Source organism: Falco rusticolus, chromosome 5 (assembly GCF_015220075.1).
Source record: "Falco rusticolus isolate bFalRus1 chromosome 5, bFalRus1.pri, whole genome shotgun sequence".
Lineage (NCBI taxonomy): Eukaryota > Metazoa > Chordata > Aves > Falconiformes > Falconidae > Falco > Falco rusticolus.
In genome coordinates this window covers 68,982,529-69,007,093 of record NC_051191.1, presented here as the reverse complement: position 1 = coordinate 69,007,093, position 24,565 = coordinate 68,982,529, and the positions used below count along the sequence as shown (strand labels likewise).

The 24,565-nt window shown below is 42.8% G+C and overlaps 1 protein-coding gene across 2 annotated transcripts; it reads right to left on the bottom strand.

Annotated features, from left to right (window-relative positions):
* Window positions 1-1,306: 1,306 nt before the first annotated feature.
* On the bottom strand, window positions 1,307-24,438 carry IL17RA (interleukin 17 receptor A). 2 transcript variants are annotated; one of them, XM_037389183.1, is made up of 13 exons: window positions 24,166-24,438; window positions 15,620-15,644; window positions 13,585-13,731; window positions 12,272-12,396; window positions 11,053-11,179; window positions 9,075-9,122; window positions 8,825-8,982; window positions 7,508-7,585; window positions 7,044-7,119; window positions 6,945-6,959; window positions 6,009-6,110; window positions 4,923-4,964; window positions 1,307-4,305 (listed from the first exon to the last, which is right to left on the bottom strand). In XM_037389183.1, exons 1-13 carry the CDS (start codon window positions 24,298-24,300, stop codon window positions 2,801-2,803), a joined length of 2,583 nt encoding a protein of 860 aa, XP_037245080.1. In that variant the 5' UTR covers window positions 24,301-24,438; the 3' UTR covers window positions 1,307-2,800. The 2 variants fall into 2 exon arrangements, with proteins under 2 accessions (XP_037245080.1, XP_037245079.1); XM_037389182.1 differs by having other exon boundaries at window positions 1,307-4,308; window positions 24,166-24,394.
* Window positions 24,439-24,565: the final 127 nt, after the last annotated feature.

The window sequence follows — 24,565 nt, the reverse complement described above, 5'->3', positions numbered from 1 at the left end:
TCTTGTTTATAAGCCTGCTTCTCCTTTTGAATTCTCTTCTCTTTTGGTAATTGAGCTCTCACTTGTATTTAAACCCTTCTACAGCATAATAGATCCATTTGCAGGAAAGAAAGAGTGGTACCATTAAAGTGCAAACAATACCTCACCCGATGCACCTTGCATACCTACTGTATGCTCTGCCAATCTTAAATTACTGGTCCAGGTCAGTAACACTTTGCTAAATGAAGTTGTGCCATAGTAAGAAATATGTCCCTTGGGATTCTGTTACAAGCTTTGTATAACGCAACTCAGCTATTTAGCATTTTACTGCTCTCTGTTTGCTATCCTGACAAGAGAGATGACTACTCCCAGGAGGGGAAACTGGTAAGAGATAAGGCCTGTGGCCAACAGACACTTGGCATCCCCCAGGCATTAATCAGAACTTGTATTTTTTAAAAAGCAAGATTGTCACAATAAAATTAGAAACTTGCGACTGATTTTGCTCTTTTTTGCCTCCTTTGGGTGTTGCTGGGCTATTCGGTTTTTCCATCAGGGACCAACAGATGCATTAAAGTTACCTGATTTCCTCATAGTAGACTGCTAAAATAGTGTCTGGATCTTTCCCCTGCAACAAACTTCTTGTGAAAGTGAATTCTGAAAGCTGTAGCATCAAGGGAGTTATTTAAGAAGGGAGTTACTAAGGCAAGAAAATCCAGATAACGCTTCTGAGCTTCCTATTTAAATGATTTATAGTCATTCATACCACTTTAAAAAGGCTCATAGGGGGGGAAAAAAATATCAGATTTACATGTTAATTGTTGTAAGATAGAAGAAACTTTTAAGTGGGATCATCAAGATGACAGTTATTCACATAATCTGAGAAATGGGTTCTCACTGGAGAAGCACCGAGATCACAGCTGCCTCTTGCTCAGCTCCTGGTGGGTTAGGTCCTGCACAGACAGGAAACAAAGGTGGCACCCAGTCTTACACCTGGGTCCGCGCAGGGGCTGTCCCTTTGTTAGTCTTAGAGACCACAGAGAGAGCAAGCTGTCTTAACAGTCCTGCCTCACTGAGCAGTCCTGCACAGAAATTACAAACATCCCCTCTTCAACACCCATTTTGAAGGACCATGCACTTCCCACACGTGAGGGCCCTCAGCTGTATCCAGCGCAACGGGTTACAGCTGCAACACTTTGCAGGAATCTTTTGACATGTCAGCCAGTTCAGTTCTGGCTCTCAGTTTTGCCTCAGATTGCTGTAAGAAATACTAACATAAGGAGTTAGGCAGAACTGAGGATGTAAAAGTGTTTAAGTAAATATAGCCAAAAAGTATTCTTGCTTTTTAATTTAAGGAACAAAACAAGATATTAACAAATACAATTATAAAATATACATAATACAATATGGGTTGCAAGTCAAAAGAACAGATTATCTTCTGAGGTACCAGGTCTTTAAACAGCTGAAACAAAATTATCTTAAGATTTTTGACAAGTAAACTTAGAAGGACAGGAAGATGACAAGCTTGTCTGAACACAAAGGAGAAAGGCCTGGATGTATTTGTATCTCACAGGCTGTTATCCAGTGGGCTGGACTGAAGAAATCCTGGTAACAAACAGGGTAAACACCAGCCCCAACTAATCTGCTACCCCGTTGGTGCTACACAGGCCAACATGTAGTCACTTGCAGGGAATAATTTTTTCTACTGCATCAAACCCCGTTTTTTAAAAAACACTGGAACTGATAAGAGTTACCATCACTGCTCCTGGAAGATGAACTCAGTCTATTAAGTATTTCACAATGGTTACCCTGAACTTGAGTTTATACCCACATAAGTACATCTTATACTTGTTTTAGCTCAGCCTCCCCTAATTCAGTTATAGTCTCCACTCTAAACCAGCATCTACTGAAGCTACACTTTTTTTCTCCACCAAAAGTCTTTCATTTCCTTAATTGTGGTCACCATCTACATCTTCAATTGGAGTCTTCCTAGTGTTAAGATATCCAAAAGCAAACAGCACTGCAGCAGTGTGTTATAGAATACACCAGATTCACCTGATTCAGTAATTCTCCTGATTCAGCCCCAGATTCTTCTTGTAATTGTATTATGAGCCTGAATCCCATTTTTTGGTCCACCATCCCCTTCTCCCTTTTCCTCCTCTTGCTGGTTTTCAAGCATGTACCTCCCCGTAGGGAGAATTATGGAGACTCCCAATTTAAAAGTTTATCCAACTATCTGTTCAGTTACTCCACTTGATTTCCTGAACGGCCATGGAAATGCAGTTGCAAACGAATGAGTGGCAAGAGAAAAAAAAATCTCCAGATACATATATCGACCAGGTAGAGACAGCCCTAACCTAACTGAAGTTTAAGGCACATCTTTAACACAGTACTTTCAACAAAATATTTAACGTGTATTAAAATGGCAACACATTTTGCCGCATATCTGCTTCCCAAACCCTGGGCATGACTTCTATCCAGTGCAATAGAATCCGTACAGCTGGAAGGCACAAGTGGATGAGCCACGGTAGTTCTTCTGACCTCCATCGGTGAGGACTCAACGTAATACATTTTCCCAAGGAACAGAACTGCTGCCTGTTCTTTCACGGGGGTGGCTAATAGTCACTACTGCTCTCCACAGAGACTAGAAGCAGCCTTACCAGTCTACTGGGCAATCCTGCCTCCTAGCAGCAGACAGGAAGATCCGCCCAGTAAGTAATTTATAATACAAGGACAAGGGCGGTGTTGGAAATGCAGTTTCAGCACTGTGTAGGGTACCACCTTCCATCCCTGTATTTCAAATGGAGCACGTCCTAGACAGAGCCTAACAATCCTCCAAAGATTGGCCAACATCCACCACCTCAGCTGGACACCCCCAGTCAGAGCTCTGTTGAACATCCTGGAAAAACAGCTGCCGCTGGAGGCTCTTTAGACTGTTCAAGACCTCTGGAGAGAGTTCATTGAAGACCACCTGTTTTTCCTGATCCTCTTCCTCCTCCTCCTCTTCCACCTCCTCCACAAGGTCATCAGGTGGCAGAGGAGAACATCTAGAGATGTAGCCCTGGTCCGACTGCACTGACTGTCTTTGGTCTTTGCATTGGTCATCAAAGACCAACTGGTGTTGCTTGCCCGCCTCCTCTTGGCAGAGAGATCGCTCTGAAGGAATGACACTCTGCTGATAAAGAGAGTACATGAGTCCATTCAGATGGTGTCTCAGTTCACCTAAGAGGTTTGCAGGACCCTGGTCATCTATTGCTGAAACTTCAGAGTCATTGTGGAGGACGACATTCCTCATTGGAAAGCTTGTTTCCAGAAGAGGAACTCCTTCCATACAGTCCTCATTACTCAGCACATGATGACCAAGTATATTTCCATCTTCTGTGGAAGAGACTGGTTCCACTACCTGAACTAGAGGAGCCTCATCCACAGGAAGGACCATAGTCTGATAAGTTGGATCCCCACATGAATTAAATTGAGGCTGCAGTTTACAGCCTCTGCTTTCACCTTCATGCATGTGGAGGTTGATGACATAGCCATTAGGGTCAGGCTCCCGTAGGTGCAGCTGGTGTTTCACAATTCCACCTGGTTCATGTAGCAATGAATCCACCTGGCTCTCTCTGTTTTGGGACTGCAACTCTTCATCATTATCCAGGCAGATGGTTTCTCTCTCAAACCAGTCTGGGTGCTCAGTCTGCCAGTTCTTGAACTTTTGTACTGCCTCTTTCAACTTCCTCCCACTAGGGGTATCGATGTAATTTTCAGCTGTGATTTCCTGGATTCGATGGATGCGCCCAGGTTCAAACTTCTCCAAATCCTGAATCCGAAAATAAATATCCTCAAACTTGTCCATCAGTTGGTACCTGGATGTGACGTTGAACAGATCAGGTATATCTTTCTCACTACTTATTCCCTCAAAATAGCAGACTATATACATTCCAAAACAGGCTGGCTTCTTGAAGTCTGGTAGGATCAAATTCAAGGCTGGGGTGAACAGGTCTCCCATTGGCTTTTGCTGATCTTGCTTGAGACACACAGGCTCACTCCCAAGCATGGCCTGCCATTTGGCCTGGGTGCCCCGTGAACATAAGATGATGATCTTTGAAGACAGATCTTCCATTTCCTTCTTCTGTCGAGTAAGCCAGGGTAACGCCCCTAACTCTGAAATCTGATGATCTTCTAGCAGATCTAAGGCTACAGCAGTGCCACAGACTGTCATCAGGAACTCTGCAAACTTCAGCACCACATCCACGTACAGCAGGTGATCAGCAGAGTACACAATCCAAACCTTTCGGGGCTTCAGGGGTGGCAGAGGAAGGTTGGTGTATGGTGCTGCTGGAAGACAGAAAAATAGTAATCCCAGCTGCATTCCCAACACTGTAATGCCGCAACTCAGCAGCAATCAACATAGGAGAATATTAACAAAAGATTCTAGCAACTACTGGTTTTGAAGCTGTTTTGGCAACACATGCCGACAACATCTCATTGTATAAATTTAATATGAAAGTCCAGACAGTAGATCTGTGATTTATAATAATGCCTTGTTTTTGTGTGGTGAAATGCCCTGAACCATCCAACAACGCACCAGCTTCAAGAGGCTTACAAATGTTGCTATATCATCTGCTGGAGAGCCGAGTGCAACCACCCCAAAACAATCTCCTATTGCTATTGTTTAGATGATTAACAAACGTTCTTTTGCCAGTGCAGTCTCAGCTGGGTCAAAAGCCTCACCACTTTACCAAGCATTTGTGCCCTGTCTGGCAAATACAGCATTCCAAATTCCACATGCAAAGTTTTTTCTAGTTAAACAGGAAGATCCTAAGGCTACCTCTTAGTTTTAGGAAGCACCTACAAAGTAGTAAAGCCTATGAAAGCCCCTTCTGGACAATTGTGTGAGACTTCCAGAGAGCATTACATTTGTCTGATAAAACACAGGCAGGACATCTTACCAGTTTGCAAATCATTGTGGTTGCATTTCCCTCGCAGGTGTCCTGGAAGGGAGAGAAAGTCACTGTCAGTTCTGAAAACATGAAGTAAGATTAAACCCTTAAAATGACAACACCTTCCAAAGATTAGGTTAAAAAAACCCCATAATCTTTAACTATGCAGGGATAAAACCATGGGGAGGGAGAAGCGTAATGAAAAATATATATACTAAATGAATGAAGACTCTTCTACTGCCAATTCTGCTGTGTACTGCACTATATTTTTCCTTTGAGAGGAGAAGGAATGCACTCAAACCCAGTTTTCTCCATCTTCCCCAGATCTGGCCAGTCTCAAGAAGTACAGAACCCCCAATTGTTTTGCTACCTCTCCTTAAAGAGAGGAGGATATTTTAAAAATAGCTTTTTTTAAAGAGGCTTCTCTGAAGACGTGACTAAAATGTCCCTAGCTGCACCTTATAGCTAAGTTTGATGTTAAGAAATTTTCCAGATTTCCAATTACTCCTCCTCTCGGGTAAAAAAAATATCCCGGCAAGCTGCAGTTTCTCTATGACAACTGTCTCATGTTTGCAGCACAAAACCCCCTAGGAATTAGTCCTTAAGTACCCAATTTTCCAACCTGCTCAATGTCAACCTCTGTGCCATGTTTTTCTTCTTCCACATTAATTGAAAAACATTATTTAAGCTCAAAAATTGTGTAAAAATGAATTTTGTAGAGGACAAACAGGAAGATTCTGTCCTGCAAAACTCTTACCCAATGCAGGAGAACAATAAATGAAAAGATATCTATAGCAATCTGCAGGAAACAACACTGAATTATGAAGTTCCTTTTTCCCTGCTTCATGAGCTCTGAAGCACTATGAAAATGGAGTATCAGATGGCATAACCCATGGAAGGCTTTACTTAACTAGATGGATGGTATTAGGATGTTACAAGTCCTATGATGTAAAACAGAAGGTATTTATGTAGGAATTAGCTCAGTGGGAAGACATCAGAACAGCAAGGAAGAAAACAGTAGTAGGAATAGGTACAGAAGTAGGAAAAATATATTTTAACATTGAATCTTTTCTTCCTAGCTGGTTTGAGTCTTACCTGCTCGTTTTTTGGTCATACAAATCACACCTGCTATGACTGATCCCACCAGTAACACACAGATCCCAGTGATGCACCAGTAAAGCCATATAATCATATCGCCTGGAGTACAAAAACAGTGCTCAGACATTGCTTTACACAAATAACAGTTTCACTGAAAAACAGAAGTTTCTTGAGCAGCAGAGGCCAAGGGAGAAGGACCCTGGCTCTGCCCAAAACCATGGGTAGTCCAGCACTTCCCCTTTACAACATACCACAGCCACTTCTCAAAATGAATTCCCACTTCCATGATGATGCTCTACACCATAAACTTGCTCCACAAAGAACCGTATGTGCAGCACACTGAACACACAGATCAATAACCTTCCTCTAAACAGCAATGTTTATCCAGCTTTGACAGGCATGCTACCCATGTCCTGCCTGTTCATGTAATCCATCTTAAAAAAAATATAAATAAAATCACCAATTTGGGTGATGCTTTTTTTTTTTTTAAATCTTGGGCAAACTAGCTCCTTACAGGTGTTGCAGCAAAAAAAACCCACCAGCAAACAGTTATGCACATGATTTATCTTGACATTCATAAAAATGAATATATGCAAGCTGTTATCTCCAAAAGCTGCTTGGTATTATGCAAATGTTTTAACACTGAGCAAAGTGACAGAAAGTATTTTATATTAAGACTCTTCTTGTCAAAACTGTTCCTCAAAGAATTTTATGCAAGTGAAGTAGCTCTACAAAAACCTGCTCTAAGGTTCACACTGCATACAAATACTTGCCTCATTAAATCATGAAGTAACTTAAAATTCATTCTGAACTCAGTGTTAAAAGGGGACATTTCCTGCCTATTGGTTTGTTCCCAGGGAGGATCATTTGTTATTCTACATAACGGTAAAAGAGCAGCAAAAAAAGATTCAGAGTATTGGAAGAACTTCTTACCTGATGGGTCTGCACCTGCAAAAGACAAGAGTAACATTAAAAATTCAGCTCTGATCCGTACGACAATGGGAATCTAATTTACAGAAAAGCAGTTCTCACTTGGAGCTGGTGAACATGGGATGAAAGCAGAGTGTCTCAGACAGTCTGTGCCACAGTTCGCAAAGAATGGCTGAATCTGCAGTTGAAAAATTCAGAAAACAGAAGCTATTCTTAAAAGCAATTCTGCTCCCCACCTTACTTTCCCCCTGCCTTGACAAGCCTTGCACAGCGACACAGAATTCTTGCATTATATATTAAGGCAGCAGTGAGCTCCTGAGGCTGAACACTTGCCATTCTCATTCCATGGTCTCTGACTTGGCAACCCTGTACTAAGGAAAAGCCACTGTCTGCATAGAATACCTATAAAAAAAATAGTTTTCAGCCATAATCATTGTTTTCATGATGCAAATAATTAGAGATTAGCCAATCTCAGAACAAAACACTGTGCAAAACCCCATAACCTTCCTAAACTGCTCAACACCTTGTGGTGAAGGAAGGACACAGGGACAACACTGAGACACTACCTGTATTTTGTAATTGCAGCAAGCTCTTATGTTCTTCTCTATTTTGATTGTGACATTCACTTGCTGTTGTAGTCCATCCTGCAGAAATTAGATTCAAGTTATAAAGGAAGAAAACCAGATGAAAGCAGGATTAAAGAAAAGGAGTTGATATGAGAATACAGAGTAGCCCAAAGAAGCAGATTTTTTTTTTTCCTGGAACAAGAAGTCCACAGAGAACAAAATGGATAAATGGTCTAGCCAGCATCACAGCACATCTTGTGTGATGGACATGGTAATACAGTTAAGACAGCAGGCTAAAGCTGCACAGGTAACAGGAAACAATTAAAGAAGTACATCATATAACTTCAAATGCGTTAACTTAAACTTACAGTTTCTTAATGTAAATGTCTTCACTTATTTAATGTGTAAACATTAACAACCTTTCTCATTTAATTAAAAACAGCTGTCAACACTGCTGCTTCTGACACTAGAACAAGCAAGTTGCCCTTGTTACCTGCTACATACAATCAGTATCACCATAATCTAAATCTAGTCTTTACAATGACTAGCAGATACATACTCCAAAGTGAGGTATATTCCCCTCTACCAAGAAAATATGCACACAGCTGTACTTGCTGTGCCAGTAATAAGTTGTATCATACCAGTGCATGCAGTATGAAGGGTTTTAAGTGTGGAAGGAATGGAAAGATTAAATAAATGAATGCCAATATATCTCCCCTTGCCCAAGGAAGGGCGGTGTGTCCTAAGCATTCAGCATTTCTCCTCCCTCAGATGCCTGAAGGGGAACATTTCTTACATCAGAAGACACTCTGGATCTACTTTGAACTTCTCCACAACACCGGCTGTAAGACCTACAGGAATTTATTCTCAGTTTGATTGCAACATTATTAGAAAATCACTCATTCATGATCTAAAAAATTTAATTAACCTCCCCATCACGTTTGATGAACTACTCAATTTATTGAAACTTTGCACCTCAGTTTTGGTTGATTGATTTAGCCTTATCCCCCAGGCATTGTCTTGACAAAGGTAATAAAGCCCAGATAGTTAAATATCAAATTTTGGTTATCTTTGCAGATGTTTACAGACTGCTCCATGCATTATAAAACCTCTTTTTGATCTTTTATTGACCAAATTCCTGAAATAAAAGTTCCTCTTTCCAAAGGCAATTAAAGATCTGTGAAAATAATCTTGGAAATTGCTGTTCAAGTGCATTTGTTACATCTCCAATATAATGGTTCAAGTCCTTGTTTAACAACTATTAAATAAATGTTTGTCTAAATTACCACATGGGTTATCATTTAGGAAAGCAATTACCTCAATGAAATCACGTGTGATCATTTTACACTTCTTCTCATTCAGAAAACTGGCCACATGAATTTGGTATCGGGCTGATTCCATCCACGGGTTAAAGCTCACAAGCAGAGTTGTATCATCTAGACTTTTACCTTGGATCCTGGGCTCCCACAAGCTGCCTGGAAGTAGTGCAGATATTCTCAAGTTTCTCAGCTGTCAGAAATATTTCAGAGCACCCATGTCTACATAACTCAAACAATTTTTTTTTTACCTGTCTTTATACATGGGATGGTTCTTTTCATCAGAGAGTCCTTGCAGTCTGCAAAAAAGACCATCAGTGAGTAGTCAGGAATGTTACACTTCCACTTCAGAAAAAATCTCCATTTACCTTACCAGAAGCCAGACACCTAACCAAGCCCTCCTGGGTCAGTAGAGATCTTTGATCCAAAGCAGCAGCAAAATTCTGCAGCAGAATAGTACTGGTTTCCAGTGTATAAACTAGCCCCTCCACTGATGTTAAGGTGGGTTTTTTTCCCCCCAGAACCAAGATTACTAATAAGAAAGACTGAAAACATACAATACTTACAGCAGTAATATTTAACAACCCTTGCTACTTTAAGACTTGAGCCAAGAGGGTCACAGTGGAATTAAAACTTCATATTGACCTTTGGACCTTGTAATCATGCCACTACAATAGATTCCTCTGAAAGCATTCTGCCCCAGGAGGACCAGGAGGCTGGAATCTTTCTTGATCACAAAACACACTTCACAGTTTATAATTCTCTTTGCTTCATTTAACAGATTGGTCCTGTTCTTTGGGACTTTCTTCGGAGTCAAATCCAGAGTTACACATTCAACATTTAGCAATGTGGGATTACAGCTTAAACTATGTTTCTCCTCCAGGGTTTGGACAAAGGAAAAGGAACAACTCCCTGCTTAAACATTCCGTATCTTAGATTTCCAACTTTCAAAGTTTGAAAATTCACAGTGCCCCTGTAATTCACGTGTAATCTCTAATCAGCAAAGCTCCCTGCAACTGCTGAGCTTGACACAATGCATTAGATTTCTGAACAACAGTGGAGGATAAAAGACAGGAAGTTCTTAAGAATGACAGGTATAAGAAAGGATAAGAGGGCTGAAAACCAAATGCCCCCTTCTTTTTCAGCTCACATTGACTGACAGACCACATTGCCACTCCGTAACTACAAAGTCACATTGACAACTATAAGCAAGTTAAGAAGAAAATTATGATCAAGTTTTCAAGCTCTGTATTGAGTGCCAAGTATTTATAAACTAGGCAGCACAGCCAGAGGGCACTGCAGATGCTCAGCATCTTTGAGGAAAACAACAAAAATTATTTCTAGTTATAGGAAAATTTTCACGTACACAAGAAAGGGTCAGGCACTCAGCTCTATCAAGTTTCTTGGTAAATTATGCCTAACTGCGCCTTTCAAATCAAACTTTAAGATTTAATATTAGAAGCCAAACTTTACTCCTTCCACTCTGGAAATTCTGGCCTGTACTTCCAGCTTCCACAAGCAGAAAGGTAACTTTGAAAGATCTCATGGTGAGCAAAACCAGCACTGATAGTCTGCAGAGAGCATGGAAGATTGCTCTACAGCCCCATTCATGTAGATGAAGTTTCTTTGTGCCTGCTCCCCTGATGAACATTTCAGAAACAAAATCCAGGAGCTGTAACTTACTTTCAAACAGCCCCTCAGAGGGGCACCTATATGAGTTTTCAGGTTTAACCATGAATTTCTCTTTAGCCACAGCCGTAGCAGAATTATTGACAAACTACAAACACAATTTCTCAGAAATCAGAGGCCCAAGTCCTAAGCTTTGTCCAGCTTTCCAGAAAGCATATACAAAATTTTATAGCAGTGTCTTCCATGTATCCGCTATAGTCAACCAGAGTCAAAGAGTCTGTCCTTCACAGAACAGTTCCTCCACATGCACCTTATTCCAAGCAGAGATTTGATAAACTTCTGGACAGATGGTGACTTGTAGCACAAATGATATATGCATTTTGGATATATACTGCAAGGGTATTGTAGCTAAGGCTAGCACCATGGACTTTCCAAACAGCAATATTCAGAAAGGACGACAGGTTTTTATAATACTGTCAGCTTATTGCCAAACACGCTCACAGTTCATGGATCTGGTCTGGAACAAAGCCTGCAACTTACAGATCTACAAACCACCGCAGTCCGAAGCGGAAGGCTTAAGTGAGCTAGAGCATCTCTTACCAGGTATTGTGAGAGACATGGACTTGCAATTGTAGTCTCCATCTACACTCAGTTTGGGCAAGTGGTAGACAGTCACGTGGTAAGTCTGGCCAGGTTCCACTTCAAAACGGTCAAAAGTGAAATTCCACTGAAAACAAAATGCATTCATAAGGACTTAAAATGAGAATGTTGTTCTATAAAGGCATTGAAACTAACGGCTGAGTTGGCCCTGTTCCACTGTGTTCGCTCATCCCATATGACCCACCCTTCTTCTGAAGCTTGACTATAAAAAAAAAAAAAAAAAAAGAGTCAATGGAACTCAAGTATACCAGTCCCTTGGTCTGTCCCAAATTCTTCTGTTTGGAAGGAGAAAAGTAGTTATTCCTTGGAATCCTCACGCTGATATACAACAGTCTTATGCCAAACAACTGTGTGGAGTTTCTACTAAATTACATTTTGAACTAAAAGGAGATTTAGGCTAAAATACGTAGTTTTTGAGATGGGAATTTGAGTCTAGTATGAATCTTCCAGTGCTATGCAAGTGCTAAGCATTTAAAATTGCACTTATACATACATAGTCTGTACCTGGCCATGCCATGCATATTTTCTTATATCTATACTGTTTTCCACATCAGCAATACTGTGCAAACTCTGGGAGAGACACTAGCTCCAGATGGTAAGCTAACTATGGCCAAATTCTGTGTGGTAAGCAATGAACTCCAGATTCCTATTGTTCATAAAGGGAGCTGTGGATGCTCAGCATTTTTCTGATGCGCTTCCTAGACTGAGTGTAAGCTGAAGGACCACCCCCAAGCTTGGTGCTTCCCTCCACCGCAAGAGAGTGCAAGAAAGAAGTGGAAGTAAAAGGAAGGGTTGGGTTAAAAAGGCTATAAATGTCACAGCTGTCAAGCAGAACACAAACCCTCCTACAATTATTTGCTTTAAGCAACAACCAAAATGATGCCACGTGCTAGGCACAGAGAGCAGTAATTCTTAAAACCTGAAGGAACAGGAGAGTGAAAGAGAAACCAAGATAAGCAACTTGTATGCAGTTACACACAAAAGTAAAACAAACTGGAAACAGCAGGTCTCAAGCCCAGTATCTATTGTTTCATCAACTCTTTTAACCAGTTTGTACTTTTTTTAAAAAAATAAAATGAATAACCTCACTGTATAGGGCAGTGAAAGCAGAAACAAACCCATGGACTAGAAAAAGTAGTTTGGAGCCCTTTGCACTCACCCGGCCTCCATCTGGACGGACCTGAAGTGGCAAGTTGTTCTGGAAGTCAAACTGAGCGCAGATTTGTTGATTGCTGTTCACTTGCATCACAGCCAGCTCTGCCCCTTGGAGATACTGGATGCTAGCTGCAGGCACAGCGACAGAGAGATATGTCATCTGCACATCTAGAGATTGCAACCCCCACAGAGATTACTACCATGCCTAGTCTTGTCACAGTCTTACTCCTTTGAAGTGCTGAGGATCCCCACAAAGATAGCAATGAAAAAGTGCACGTGCAGGTTGACTAACAGCACTTTCAGCTAAAGGGTTGCCCTGCATGGCAAGAGCTCCATCTGTGCAAATGAAGGGGTAAAGTAGAAGGCAACTTCGTAATTCCAGACACACTGGCAGTTCCATAGGTTCAGTGTTGTGTTTAGCTCTGCCTCTCAAGGCTGCTTCGTGCACTTTGGGCAACAAAGCAAACATGCTTTTGTTTTGGTACAGACAGTCCCAATGAGAAAGTTTATAACCATAGCTACAGAAAATGACTGGGTACCCGAGTCACACCTGCTTCTACATTACTATAGCTATACCGAAATAACAACTCTGTATAGCCCTCAGACACAGGCCCTGCAGAAGGAAGAAATGAATGTGTTTAAGTCTGTCTTGAATCAGTGCAAAACCATGGACAAAAGCAAACAAGGGAAACACCATATACAAACAGTTTGTACAGTGAGAAAATGTGAATTACTGGTCCTCATTTAGGCTCCAAGCAATGAGACAATTATTCCTCTGTCAAGACACATGTGCATACAGGAAACCTAAGCTACAAGGACTACATTACCTGAAATGGGAGGAACTTGCACTAGGTTAGTAGTGTATACGTTATTTATGCACTCTCAAATTAATTCTCATTTCTTCAGTTTGTAGATGCAATTCCCCTGCACGAGACTGCTGCAGTCATTACTATGTCTTGAAAAGGTGATGCTTGCAGTGTGAACCTCCTTCCTCCCCTTACTACAGTGGTAAAGCTGTGGGCCACTTGATTCCATTTTTACCTGCTTTTCCCATTTCAAATGTCATTACCCCATACTAGTGGAAACATTTTAAACTCTTGAATACGTAGCACACTCAAAGCCCCATTTCAATCACTAAGAAAAATAAAAAAGCATCCCCCAAACCAAACAACATGAAACAGCCAAACCCCCAGATTTCAAAGGTTTGCTTTCATGACTAGATCAGTGAAAGACTTCAAGTCATAATTCTCCTCCATATCCTTACTAGATCATACCCAATTGCTCCGCTCCACGTTCACATTAAACAACACCACTTACCATCAGTGGCCACTTTCCATTCTATTCGAAGCACAGGGAGCAGTTTTCCATCTGTCTGTTGGAAAATGTCAGAAGAGACATGAAGACTGCTTGGAGCAGAAGGAGTCCACGTGGTAACCTGCAGCCAGCTTGCCTCCATGCAGGTACCTGTCCAGCAAATGAAAACCAGCATTTAAAGCAGGGCCGAGGAAGCTCTGCTTAACTGTAATTATGGTCCGCCCTTTGGGTCAGGGTTACTCAAGAGGGCAAAACTGGGTAACAGACTGCTTGCTTCACAGTTCAGAAAGGCAGTTTTCAGCAAGCAGGTTAAGTTTTCTGTAATATTACGAACTCACACTTCCTCTTTTCCTTAAAATCCATTAGTAATTGCCACAATCAATGTAGTCAGGCTAAACAGGTCAAGTAAATTTACTCAGTATCTCCTGCTGCAAGCCCATACATACTTCACTGCTGAAGCAGACCGATGTCAGAAGACCGACCATTCTTCCAATGATAACGTCTGTAAGCTGCCCAGGGAAATTGTTCCAATAGTTTATTACTTTGTTTCAAAACTGCCTTACTTCTAATTTGCCTATGCATCTGAATTTAGCTTCAAACAACTGCCTGTTAGGCTTTTTCTAAATTAATGAGCTTTCTGGACAGAAAAATAATTTATGCTAGTTAACACAGTGTTAGGGAAAACTGGTTCTGTAATTAATCAGAAAATGAAATCGGGTATGACAGGCATTAGACAGACATGATAGACTTTTGTAAGACATTTGACTTATCAGAGCATATTAAAAATAGCACAGTTAGGCCACCCCCAAAGTACACTTTCAGTCTTTTTTGCTGGGTCATTGATGGGAACAGTAGAAAGTGGGCACTATCCCTTCTTGTAACAGCATAGTTTTATGCTTAGGAAGTAATTAGACAATCCTCAAATGCTCATTCTACCAAATAATATCTATAGAAAACCTGGTAAGATTAAAGTACCTTTCAGAAAAGAGTGTACTAAGCACTAAAAAAACCACTGATCTTTCCCCTATAGCAGAAAACCATAACAAAAACCATAAAGCAAAATTTAAACCAAATATTCAAATAAGGCAGCATTTTAATGGCAGAGCTGCAGTTTGGCTTAGCTGTGCTGTCAAGCTGTATTCCAATGGCCATCTGCCAGTGGGGTATATGATCCAATCTGATCCCACCCAATCCCTCTCCTGCCAAAAAAGTTTAAAATCTGATTATTTTCAGCAGTTATCTCCCCAATCTGGCATGCCAAGCATGGCTAGCTACAAAAATACTTGTGCCAGTATGATACAGGATTGGGCACTGAAGCAGAAATGAGCCTGCTTAGAACAACTGCAAAGAAAGGCCAAGGAGTTCTGTAGCACCGTCCAGACACCTCTGCGTACCAAACTGACAAATGCAGAACAGTCTCCTTTAGCATAATTACGGGTAATGTTCTTAAAGTGTTTCAGATGTGTGCCATCACTAAGACTCAACCTCTTACACTTAATAGGTCCAATCTATTTGTTCAGTGGGACTTACGAGTAACTCTAGTTTCCTTTTCCAATTCATAGATTCACTTAGGTTAGAAAAGACCTTTAAGATCATTTAGTTAATTCACTGGGCTTTATGCCAAATAATTTACATCACTCTCAGCTGCACCCCTTTATGCCCTTTCTATTCTAGTTCATACATTAATTTTTCATCAAGTACTATCATACATAATAGCTTGTAATGAACATTTACTAACAGATTTGTCCTAAAATTCCCATTTCTTTATAAACTGACCATCCCAGCTTTAAACAGAAACTAAACAAGTTGGGTTGTGTTCTATCCAACCCACCCCCAAACTCTATCCTGAAAAAGACAACTTCCCACTCTTGTTTTAGCTGGAGCTGATTATGGATCAAACCACACACTCTCAAAGCAAGGCATGATAGCAGTGCTTCACTTTACATCTCTGATTCTAGCAGGAAGAATTTGTTGCGTGAACTCAGATTGAAACAAAATAATGCATGATCTGATGAAAAAAGAGAAAAATGTTACTTACTATTTCTTACGAGGCAGTTTAAATCCTGTGGGGGAAAAGAAACAAGAATATTACTCAGAATAGAAACTGGGTTGACAGTAATTTGCTTCTGGTTGGTGGTAGGAAGAAAACAGTTCAGTGAATAGTGATACATACAAACTGGAACCATCAGGAAACATTGCACAAAGTTGTTAATCACAAAACCAAAGGACACAGGGCATGAAACCTGTGCACACCGAAACTGCATATGTGACAGCAGTAGTTGCCGCAGCAGAAAGAAATTGAAGAGTCAAAAATGCAAGATGATGATAGAAAAAAACTTCCAGGATCCAGGACTGTGAAAACAGAAACCAATGTGTGACATGAGAGACTGCTTGAAGTAGATGGGTATGTTTTTTTAAGCAAAAATGCTTTAAGTTACTGCTGCCCAGCAGTGATCATGCTGGCAAATCTTGCAAGGTCTAAGCCCACCTGACTGGAAGCACAAGCTCTCTGCAGCTAGGCTTGCCACTGAAGTACTGCCTTATGTGCTGCCTACTGCAGGGCATCCCCTGAACAGAAAGTTACATCAGTTACGGCTGGTCTTTTTCCTTATGCCATATTAAGAAGCAGGCAGGGGAAAAGACAACATTTAATAAGTGCCAGGCTTGAAAGCAGATATGGTTATTTTTATCCCTAGAAATATATTTGAGAGGCAACCCATGAAGGAAAAAAAATATCAGAATTAGACTCTCTTTAAATTAAATTAAGCATGTCCAGAAGTTATGTGGACTCTGCCTGGTTTCCCCCTGGTATATATTGTTTATACTGTAAGACCTCATGGTCACCAGGAAAAAGCATGTAAGCTTGCTTGGTTAATATGATGCAAAGTCCTAGTGACAAGGAAGTCTGAAGTTTTCACTGACTTCGTAAATCAAGATGAGGGTTAGGTTTCCCCCCAGTCACTTCCTATACCTTGACACATAAAGGTGGACGTTATTGTCACACTGTTGCCAGAATATAATTCATTCCAGTGGAGGAGGCAAGGCAGTGGGGCTTTTAGCTTCTCTGCAACTCATTAAGGTAAACTCCAAGTGTATTTGGGGCTTAGCTTATTAATGCTGTGTAGCTGTTGCTATCCAAGGTTGTATTTGCATTTTCAGGAACGCATGCTTGAAAGCCAGCCGTGCCTTTTTGGTAGTGAACATGCCCTCCAGCATGGCACGGAAAGCTGAAGTTCACAGACACTGAGTTGGCATAAGACAGCATCACTGCCAGAGGCACAGCCCCAGACCTCCCTTCACTTACACCAGCACTGCAGCTTGCCCTGTGCTGGCACAAGCATGTGTGTGACCATGTGGGCACCTGGCTACAGCCTGAAGCAGCCTCAAGGGAAGGAAGGGAGGTCAGCTGTGAAACAGATCTTCTGCCCTCCTGCACCTCTGCTCCTGCTTGTATGGTAGAGGTAGGGAACAAGCCACCAGACATGAGGATGAAGGTGGGCACTGCTCTTTCACAGCTGTGCTGGCCTTTGTCTGCTTGTAACAGGGTAGAATTACATCCTACTTTTAAAGCATTCCTAGTGAAGGCAAAACATCACATCAATTAATAAGCTTTCTCTTATTTGAGGGAAATAAAAAGTATAAGCAATTGGTGAAATCGGGTACCACAAGCTGCGCCAAGCAACTGATTTCAAACAAACAAGCAGAGTTCCAGTGACTATGAAAAAAATACTTCAGGCATTAATGCTCACATTTCAACTAATGTATCTATGTTCTGACAAACCTGAGCGAAAGCAGGCAGATTTAGCATTAAGCTTCTCATGCTTATATAAAAAAAAATAAAACCTGAAAAATCTCTTCCAGGCTTTTGCTACACAAGTCAAAACAATACACAGGTATAAATCCAGTTTTCAGGCACCCTTCACAAGAAACACAACCACGCTCCAATATACTACAAATGTACTCAAGACAATAGGTATATTGAGAAGGATTCATGCAACACTTAAGCTATGTAATACTGACCAACTTTGTTATTGTTTAGGAAACACTTCAAGCCAGTCAAAGGAAGGTATCTGCCTTATTGGCCATCCTGAACTCCTAAGTACACACAAATGTATGTAGCACTTTGGCTGAGAACTGAACTTTGGTGAAGAATTGTTTTCCTACCAGCAAGCTAGCAACATTGATTTTTCAAAATGAAATCACCTTTGGTGCACTAAGTTAGGACTAAGGCAACATCCCACAGTCAGAACAAATATTCCGACTACTTTTCACTATTAATCAAAGTTTATGTTATAAATGAGGAAGGAAGGGGAATAAACAGTGACACACAACCCTTCCTTCTCCTTCACCCACTCTGTTCACACCTGGGGGTCAGGGGAGAAAGGAAGAAAGCAGGTGACTTGCAGAAACCACCTGCCTCTACCCGCATCTTTGCTCTGGATCTTCCCAAAGTTTTGACCTCACTGTTGGATCCCCAGCTTCAGTGCTACCTTGTGGCACTGACAACTCTGGCAACACCCAGAGTCTTGCTAGATAGAAACCTTGAGATCAGCAGCCCCAAAAGCTGTGTAGCAGGTGCCCTGTGCAAGGCAGAGGAGCTCTAACATAGCCAAGAGCAAACTAAATCTATGAATTTAATGTCACTGTGTAAGGACATGCAAGAGGTACTTGCAGACATCCTCCATTGAGTATTTAGATCCTATCAGACTTACGGAAAACTGGTTACAAGTACAGTTAACAGAAATGTTATTGCAGTTTTGTACCTCCCAAATCAGGTTCCCGCCTAACTATCTAACAATCACTAAAAAAAAAAGTTCTAACAACTAGTATGGAAAAGCATATTAAGTTATGAAAAAAATTTACTCCTAACACTCCAAAATGCTTAATCAGGCTTTCTTAGGTGAATTACTTAGCCTGACAATGCCCCTTGTATAAAGGGGTGCAGTGGACACAGGCAGGACCACTGACCCCAGCTGACTGAAGGGATACCCCAAACCATGTGACAGCAATAGAAGCTGGGGGGAGGAAGAGGGGACATCTGAAGTTACAGTGGTTGTCTTCCCAAGTAACCATTATATGTGACTGAGCCCTGCTTTCCTGTGGATGGCTGAACACCTGCCTGCTGATGGAAAGTAGTGAATGAATCCCTTATTTTGCTTTGTTTGCACACACAGCATTTGCTTTATTTAAACTGTTTTTATCTCAATCCACAAATTTTCTTGCTTTTACCCTTCCAATTCTCTCCTCGTTCCACTGAGGGAAAGAGTGAGTGGCTGTGTGGAGTTATGGGGTGAACCCACAACAAGCAACAACAACAAAAGGCTACTAACCATGGGGTTTTGTTTGTAATTGAATAACTTCTGTTAAAACCTACGACTTAATATTCAGTCATTTTGTCCTCCTCCTGTTGCAGTTATCAGCGATTATTGTAAATTGCATCACAATAAAGCCCTTAATTATAAGGCATTATTCACCTGAGGAGAGGCAATATCTGCTTTGAGTGTTGGTGTTTCTGTTTATTAGCAGACAAGACATGGTTAAGTGCTACATCTCACCTTTTTTGGTTTATGATCAATATGAATATTGAACCAGCACAGCTTATAAATGGATTCTTTCTTCCTCCAGGTCTATTGTCCCAGGGAAAGTGTTCACAATTACGTTCTCAGCAACAATGAGGCTGTGCCCTTTCCGATATTGATTAAAAAGCCAAGAGCTTAATCAGGAGCCATCAGTCAGTTTCAGAACTGAAACTTGACAGTTAAGACATCTTTTACCTTTCAGCACCGGGTTTCTACAGGGACAAACAACAATAGTTTTTCTGGTGTTTTCACTGTTTCCCAACCTCACTCAGGATTTTCAAGGGGCTACCTACACACGCTTTTTTCCTACTCCACACTAGCCTGTTTACCTGCTGTGCCAGTAACCATTTTTTGTGTGTAGCTGACTATGTTGGATTGTTTTAAGCTGCCACCAGTTGGTCATGAATTTAGCAGGTTTACCACAAGAAGGCAGAAAGGATTCTCCCACGACACATCAGCCTGAACAAACTCACTTGTTGGTCCACACCCTTCCCAGTTCCCAAACCACTACAAGGATAACCTAAGAGCCAAAAATGCCCAGAACAACAATTAATCCAGCCAGGAAGTCCTTGCTATTGGCATAAGGAAGCAAAGATAACAGGAAAAGATAAAGCCATGATGCAGGCAGATATAACAACCCCAAAGGATACCTAGGAAGCAGTTACAACGAAAACCCTCACCTCCTTTTTGGATACTGCTCAGGTGGGCTGGACTGCAGCTGAAGGCACACTTTTATATCAAGAAAGTGCAACTCCAGAGAATGATATTCAAAAGCCAGGAAGCTTTAAAGGAAAAGTCATTTTTTCAGTAAAATAAGTCAACTACTTCCAGATTTGCTACCTCCTCAGCACCAGGGGGAATACTTGCTGGTTTTCCCTTGTAAATATCCAACCAACCAAAACCTTATCTGATGCATTGGCTCAGAGTGCATTAACAAAGCTGTGGTCAGCAGAAGTATTTAACTTAGTTTCCCTACTTCAGCAACCACAAATTTAGATTATACAATAGAAATAGTTAACAGCCACGATTGTTTCTGCTCACCCACATAGAGCTAGAAGCATGTAAGAAGCACTGACAGAACTGAGACATGTCAGTCCACATGCAACAGACAAGTAGACAAACAGGAAGAGAAGGAACAAAAATGAAGAGCTCTGCAGAAAAGCTGAAGATGGAGCCCACAGCCAGGCAACATTCTCTGCACATTATTACAGAAGGGGCTTAAACTGAGATGTTCTCTTCTCATCAGCTTCCTATTGCCTTTCAGGCCAAACAAGCAAAGCTACAGACGTGGGAGGGATAAATATGAGAACAAGATGATTGTGAGGTGGTGCCCAAAACTATTATTAGCAGAAGAGGACAGGCACGGTCACTCTTACTGTTTACTTGCCATATTTTCACAGAAAACTAAGCAACATTTCATTCACTCTTTTCTTCTAAGATTGTTCTTGCTTTTGACATAAAAAAAACCAACAGATCATATGCCATGGAGAATCATATGAATCTGAAGAAAACAGGAAACTGATTAAGAGCACCATGTCATAACAATTCAATTAAATTAATAGGAGGCCAAGATTTCCCAGCAGGATGCTGTGGTAACTAGCAAGAAAACTGCCGTGAGCTGGGCAAGCGTCCAGTTTTCCTTTAAAGAGCGGCTGCTGATCAGGAAGGGCTCCAGCTTTCCAAAATCTGTCTCTCACCTATAAGCCATTCTACATATCTTCTGAGGCTTGGCATATTTGAAGTTTACTGCAGTTTCCCTTTCCTGATTCCTTAGTTAAAAGAAGGAAAGATAAACAGGCCATGAACACATTATAGGAATAACTGCAGAAAGTTGATTTGTTTAAGGCTGCTAGGAAACAACCATCTTTTACAAAATTACTTTGATTTTTTTTAAAGCTGTTTTCTCTATAGTTTCTACGTTTTTCCTCCTGCCCTCATATAAGTTATCAGCAAACTCGAATCCAAACTCAAAACTTGATGTTTCTTCACAAAAATCAGTTTAAAAGTTTTCTTTATCACATTTTGGTAGTTTTGATCACTAATCTTTTTTATGCTGATGTCTGGTAGTTCTGGTCACCAATGCTTTTCACACCAAGAAGTCCAGGAAATATTTTAGTGGCACTAAGTGTGACCATGGTTTATGGTAACATCCTACACAGCAAAACTATGCCACAGAGGGGAAAGAGAAGTTAGTCAATAACAAAAGGCAAAATGAACACATCTGTCAAGGAGGACCAGAAAAAAAAAAAATCTTCCTCGTATGCATTGCCATTGCTCATGTTGATGAGACATGTTACATCAATTCTTCTCCAGATACTTTGAGTGAATATCCATCAAGCTGGCAAACTAGATTTCTACGATCAAACTATGTACACCTATCCAGCCCCTTAAAGGTAGCAGGGTTATAAACACTGCACTCCTTCAGGACACTGAGGTGTGCCATGTCAGGAAACAGTTATAGCCCAATGACTGAACACAGTGATTAAACACTTGATGGTGAACAACTGGATGGGTATTTAAGCTGTGGGAAGTTCTTCACCTGTGCATAGAAAACACCCTGAACTCCACCTCCCTGCAGATGACATATTCAAACAATAGTTACTAGAAGGAACTGGATTTGCAGCAGTGCTATTCAGCCTTGCAGCTGAGCAGGTTTGATGGAGTGGTGGTGAACAGGGCCCATTAAGTGCATTTGTTGGCATTTTAATAAGATGTGAGCATTAATAAGTTAACGTGAAAGTGAAACTAAATGCTCAGTGTCTACCAGTACTGATACAACACTTTCCTACATTTCCCCTCCACCACTCCACCTCCAAAACAGCCTCTGCCACGTGAGACTTTGGCTGAAAAAACTGCTATTGCTCACCCTGACCTACTTACAAGTTCAGCCACACCAGCGTGAGTGTGGTGGGTTACAAAAAGGAAGTGGGTCTTACCAACCCTGCTCAGCAACAGTTTCCCTTTTCAACCACACTGCAGTCACTCATTGGAAGGGTTACCAAATCATCCCCTGAAAACACTGCAGCTGATAAAAGGAAGGGGAAATTGTTTTCAACTGTCATAAGTCAGTTGATGGTACTTTTTCCATGTATGTGTCAGCAGCTTCACAATTGCTTCTAAAGAGGTTGCTTATGGGCTTAAGTTTGTCTGCATTTTAGAAAACGGCTCATTGAAAGAAAAGGCCAAAGTAGCAGGCTTACAAATTCACTGATCTATGAGTACAACCAGAGCGTGGGGCAACAGATTTCCTCAGTGAAAGCTGGTGATGTACTGGTGAACCCCCCATCAACTTACTGTGGTTCACGTTCCCTAAAAAACAGGAGCTACGGCCAGGAAGAGAAAGTCAGTCAACGTCCAAGCATTCGAGGACTCAAAGAAACTCTGTGATGTATTACTTTCAAGCTCTCTGTGACTAACAATGTTTGGGATACTCATGGTTATGTTAGATGCCTAAGCAATATTATAATGTCTTCTTTCCCCTTTTCTAAGACTTTGCATTTTGTACTCCACAATGCCCAGCCTAAAGTAAAATTGCAGAAGTGGTCTGTTTTCTTGTGGTATTTTTAAATAGGAGTGAAGACACCAGAGGTCAGGTAAAACAGGGGTAAGTTAACGGTCAAACTTTAGGAAAGGAGGCAGAATAGACAAAGGACAGGAAAATAATATAGAAGCTTTCATCCCAAAGGACATGTTTTGGTTTATGTATACCTACAACTATATCTGACTAGCTGCCTTCACTAGACTGCTGAGAGTGCGTCACGACATATACAACTGTCTAGCTTAGAAGGCAGTTATCCTGTTCACACATGCACCGCTGTTAACAGAAACAAAATTAAAACCAGACTTCCTCCCCCTTCTACACACTCTTTACGTGTATCTTACACAAACAAACCCCCAGAGAGAGAGAGACTAGCTAGGAGTTCATACTTTGGGGTGCCAAAGTTAGCTCAGGTTGGTTAGTTCGCTTCGTATATATAGACACCACATCTGCACCTCTTAATGTGGATCTTCTCCAGCTGGTTTCACAGGGAAAAAAGGCAATCAAAATCTGCCTTTGATTCAAAGTATCAAATACATACAGTATTTTTTTATCTACTGCTCCAGCAGAGATGCATTGCTTCCTCCTAAAAACCTCTGGGCTGCAAGGAAGAGGTTAAAACATGGAGTACATTAGGCAATCTCTGCTATGAGCGAAGACTCACATCCTGCTCAGTAACTTCAGGCAGTTTTAAAAGCAAATTTCAGCCCCAGCCACGGCCCCTCACAGATGTCAGTGGCAGGCGTTTCCTGGCAGCAATCACACGGCCAGGCTAACTCTGTGGTACTCATAATTCTGGTTTAACGTTAAGTTAGCGCAGTTGCACACAGTGCGTACAGCCCACATCAACCACAACCAAGCCCCCAAACCGTTCAAAACCAAGTACCGGCTCTTAACCCAGCAGCGCAGCGGACACCTGGCTGAGGCTGCGGCCGGGCCGCAACCGCCACCGACCGCGGCGGGGCCGAGGCCACCGGGGCCGGCCAAGGGGGCTCGGAGGCGGCCCCAGGCACGGCCCCCCCGCTGCCGGCCCGGGCCGTGCCCCCGCGCCCTGGCTCCGGGGCGTTTGCCCCGCAACACGCTCCCCTCCGCTCCCCGCTCGGGAGGGAGCGGAACGGGCCCAGACCCCGGCCCCAGCCGGGGGCACCGCGCCCCCTCCCCACAAACCCGTTCCCGGGTGAGGGAGACCACGCTGACACCCGCGCCGCCCCAGTCGGGAAGCCGCTCCCTCACCCCGGCTTCCCGGCCTCCCGCCGCCGCCAGCTCCTCGTCCCCGGCCGGGCCCCGCGGGAACGCGCCCCCCGCCCCTTCGGCCGTCGGCGGCGCGGGACAGCGCGGAAAGCGGCCCCCCCATCCCTGCGGCCGGGCCTGGCCCGCTGCGGGCACCGCGGGGACGCCGCCGGCCCCTGCCCGTGCCCCTGCCCGGCGCCACCGGGCTCCAGGCGCCCACCACCCCGCCGCGCTTACCGGCTGGGAGCAGGTGAAGGGCGGCGCGGCGCCCAGCAGCAGCCGCAGGGCCGCACCGGCGGGCGGGATGGCGATGACGAGCAGGAGCAGAAGCAGAGGGAACAGGGGCAGCCACCGCGTCCCCGGCACCGCCATGGCCCCGCCGCCACCGCCAGCGCCCCGGGGCTTCCGGGCTCCGACCTGGGCGCGGGGCGGTGCCGGCCCTCACCTGAGGAGGGGCCGCCGCGGCGAGGCGGCGCTACGGCTGCGGGGGGCGGGGCCCCGGCTGCCCGCCCGCCCCGTGTGACCCGCGTTTCGCCCGGCAGGGCGCGGCCGCGAGGAGCGGGCGGGCCGCGCTGGTGGCGGCCGTGGCCTGCACCCGGGAAGGGCCCGGCCTCCCACCCTGCCTCGGGCTGCTGTG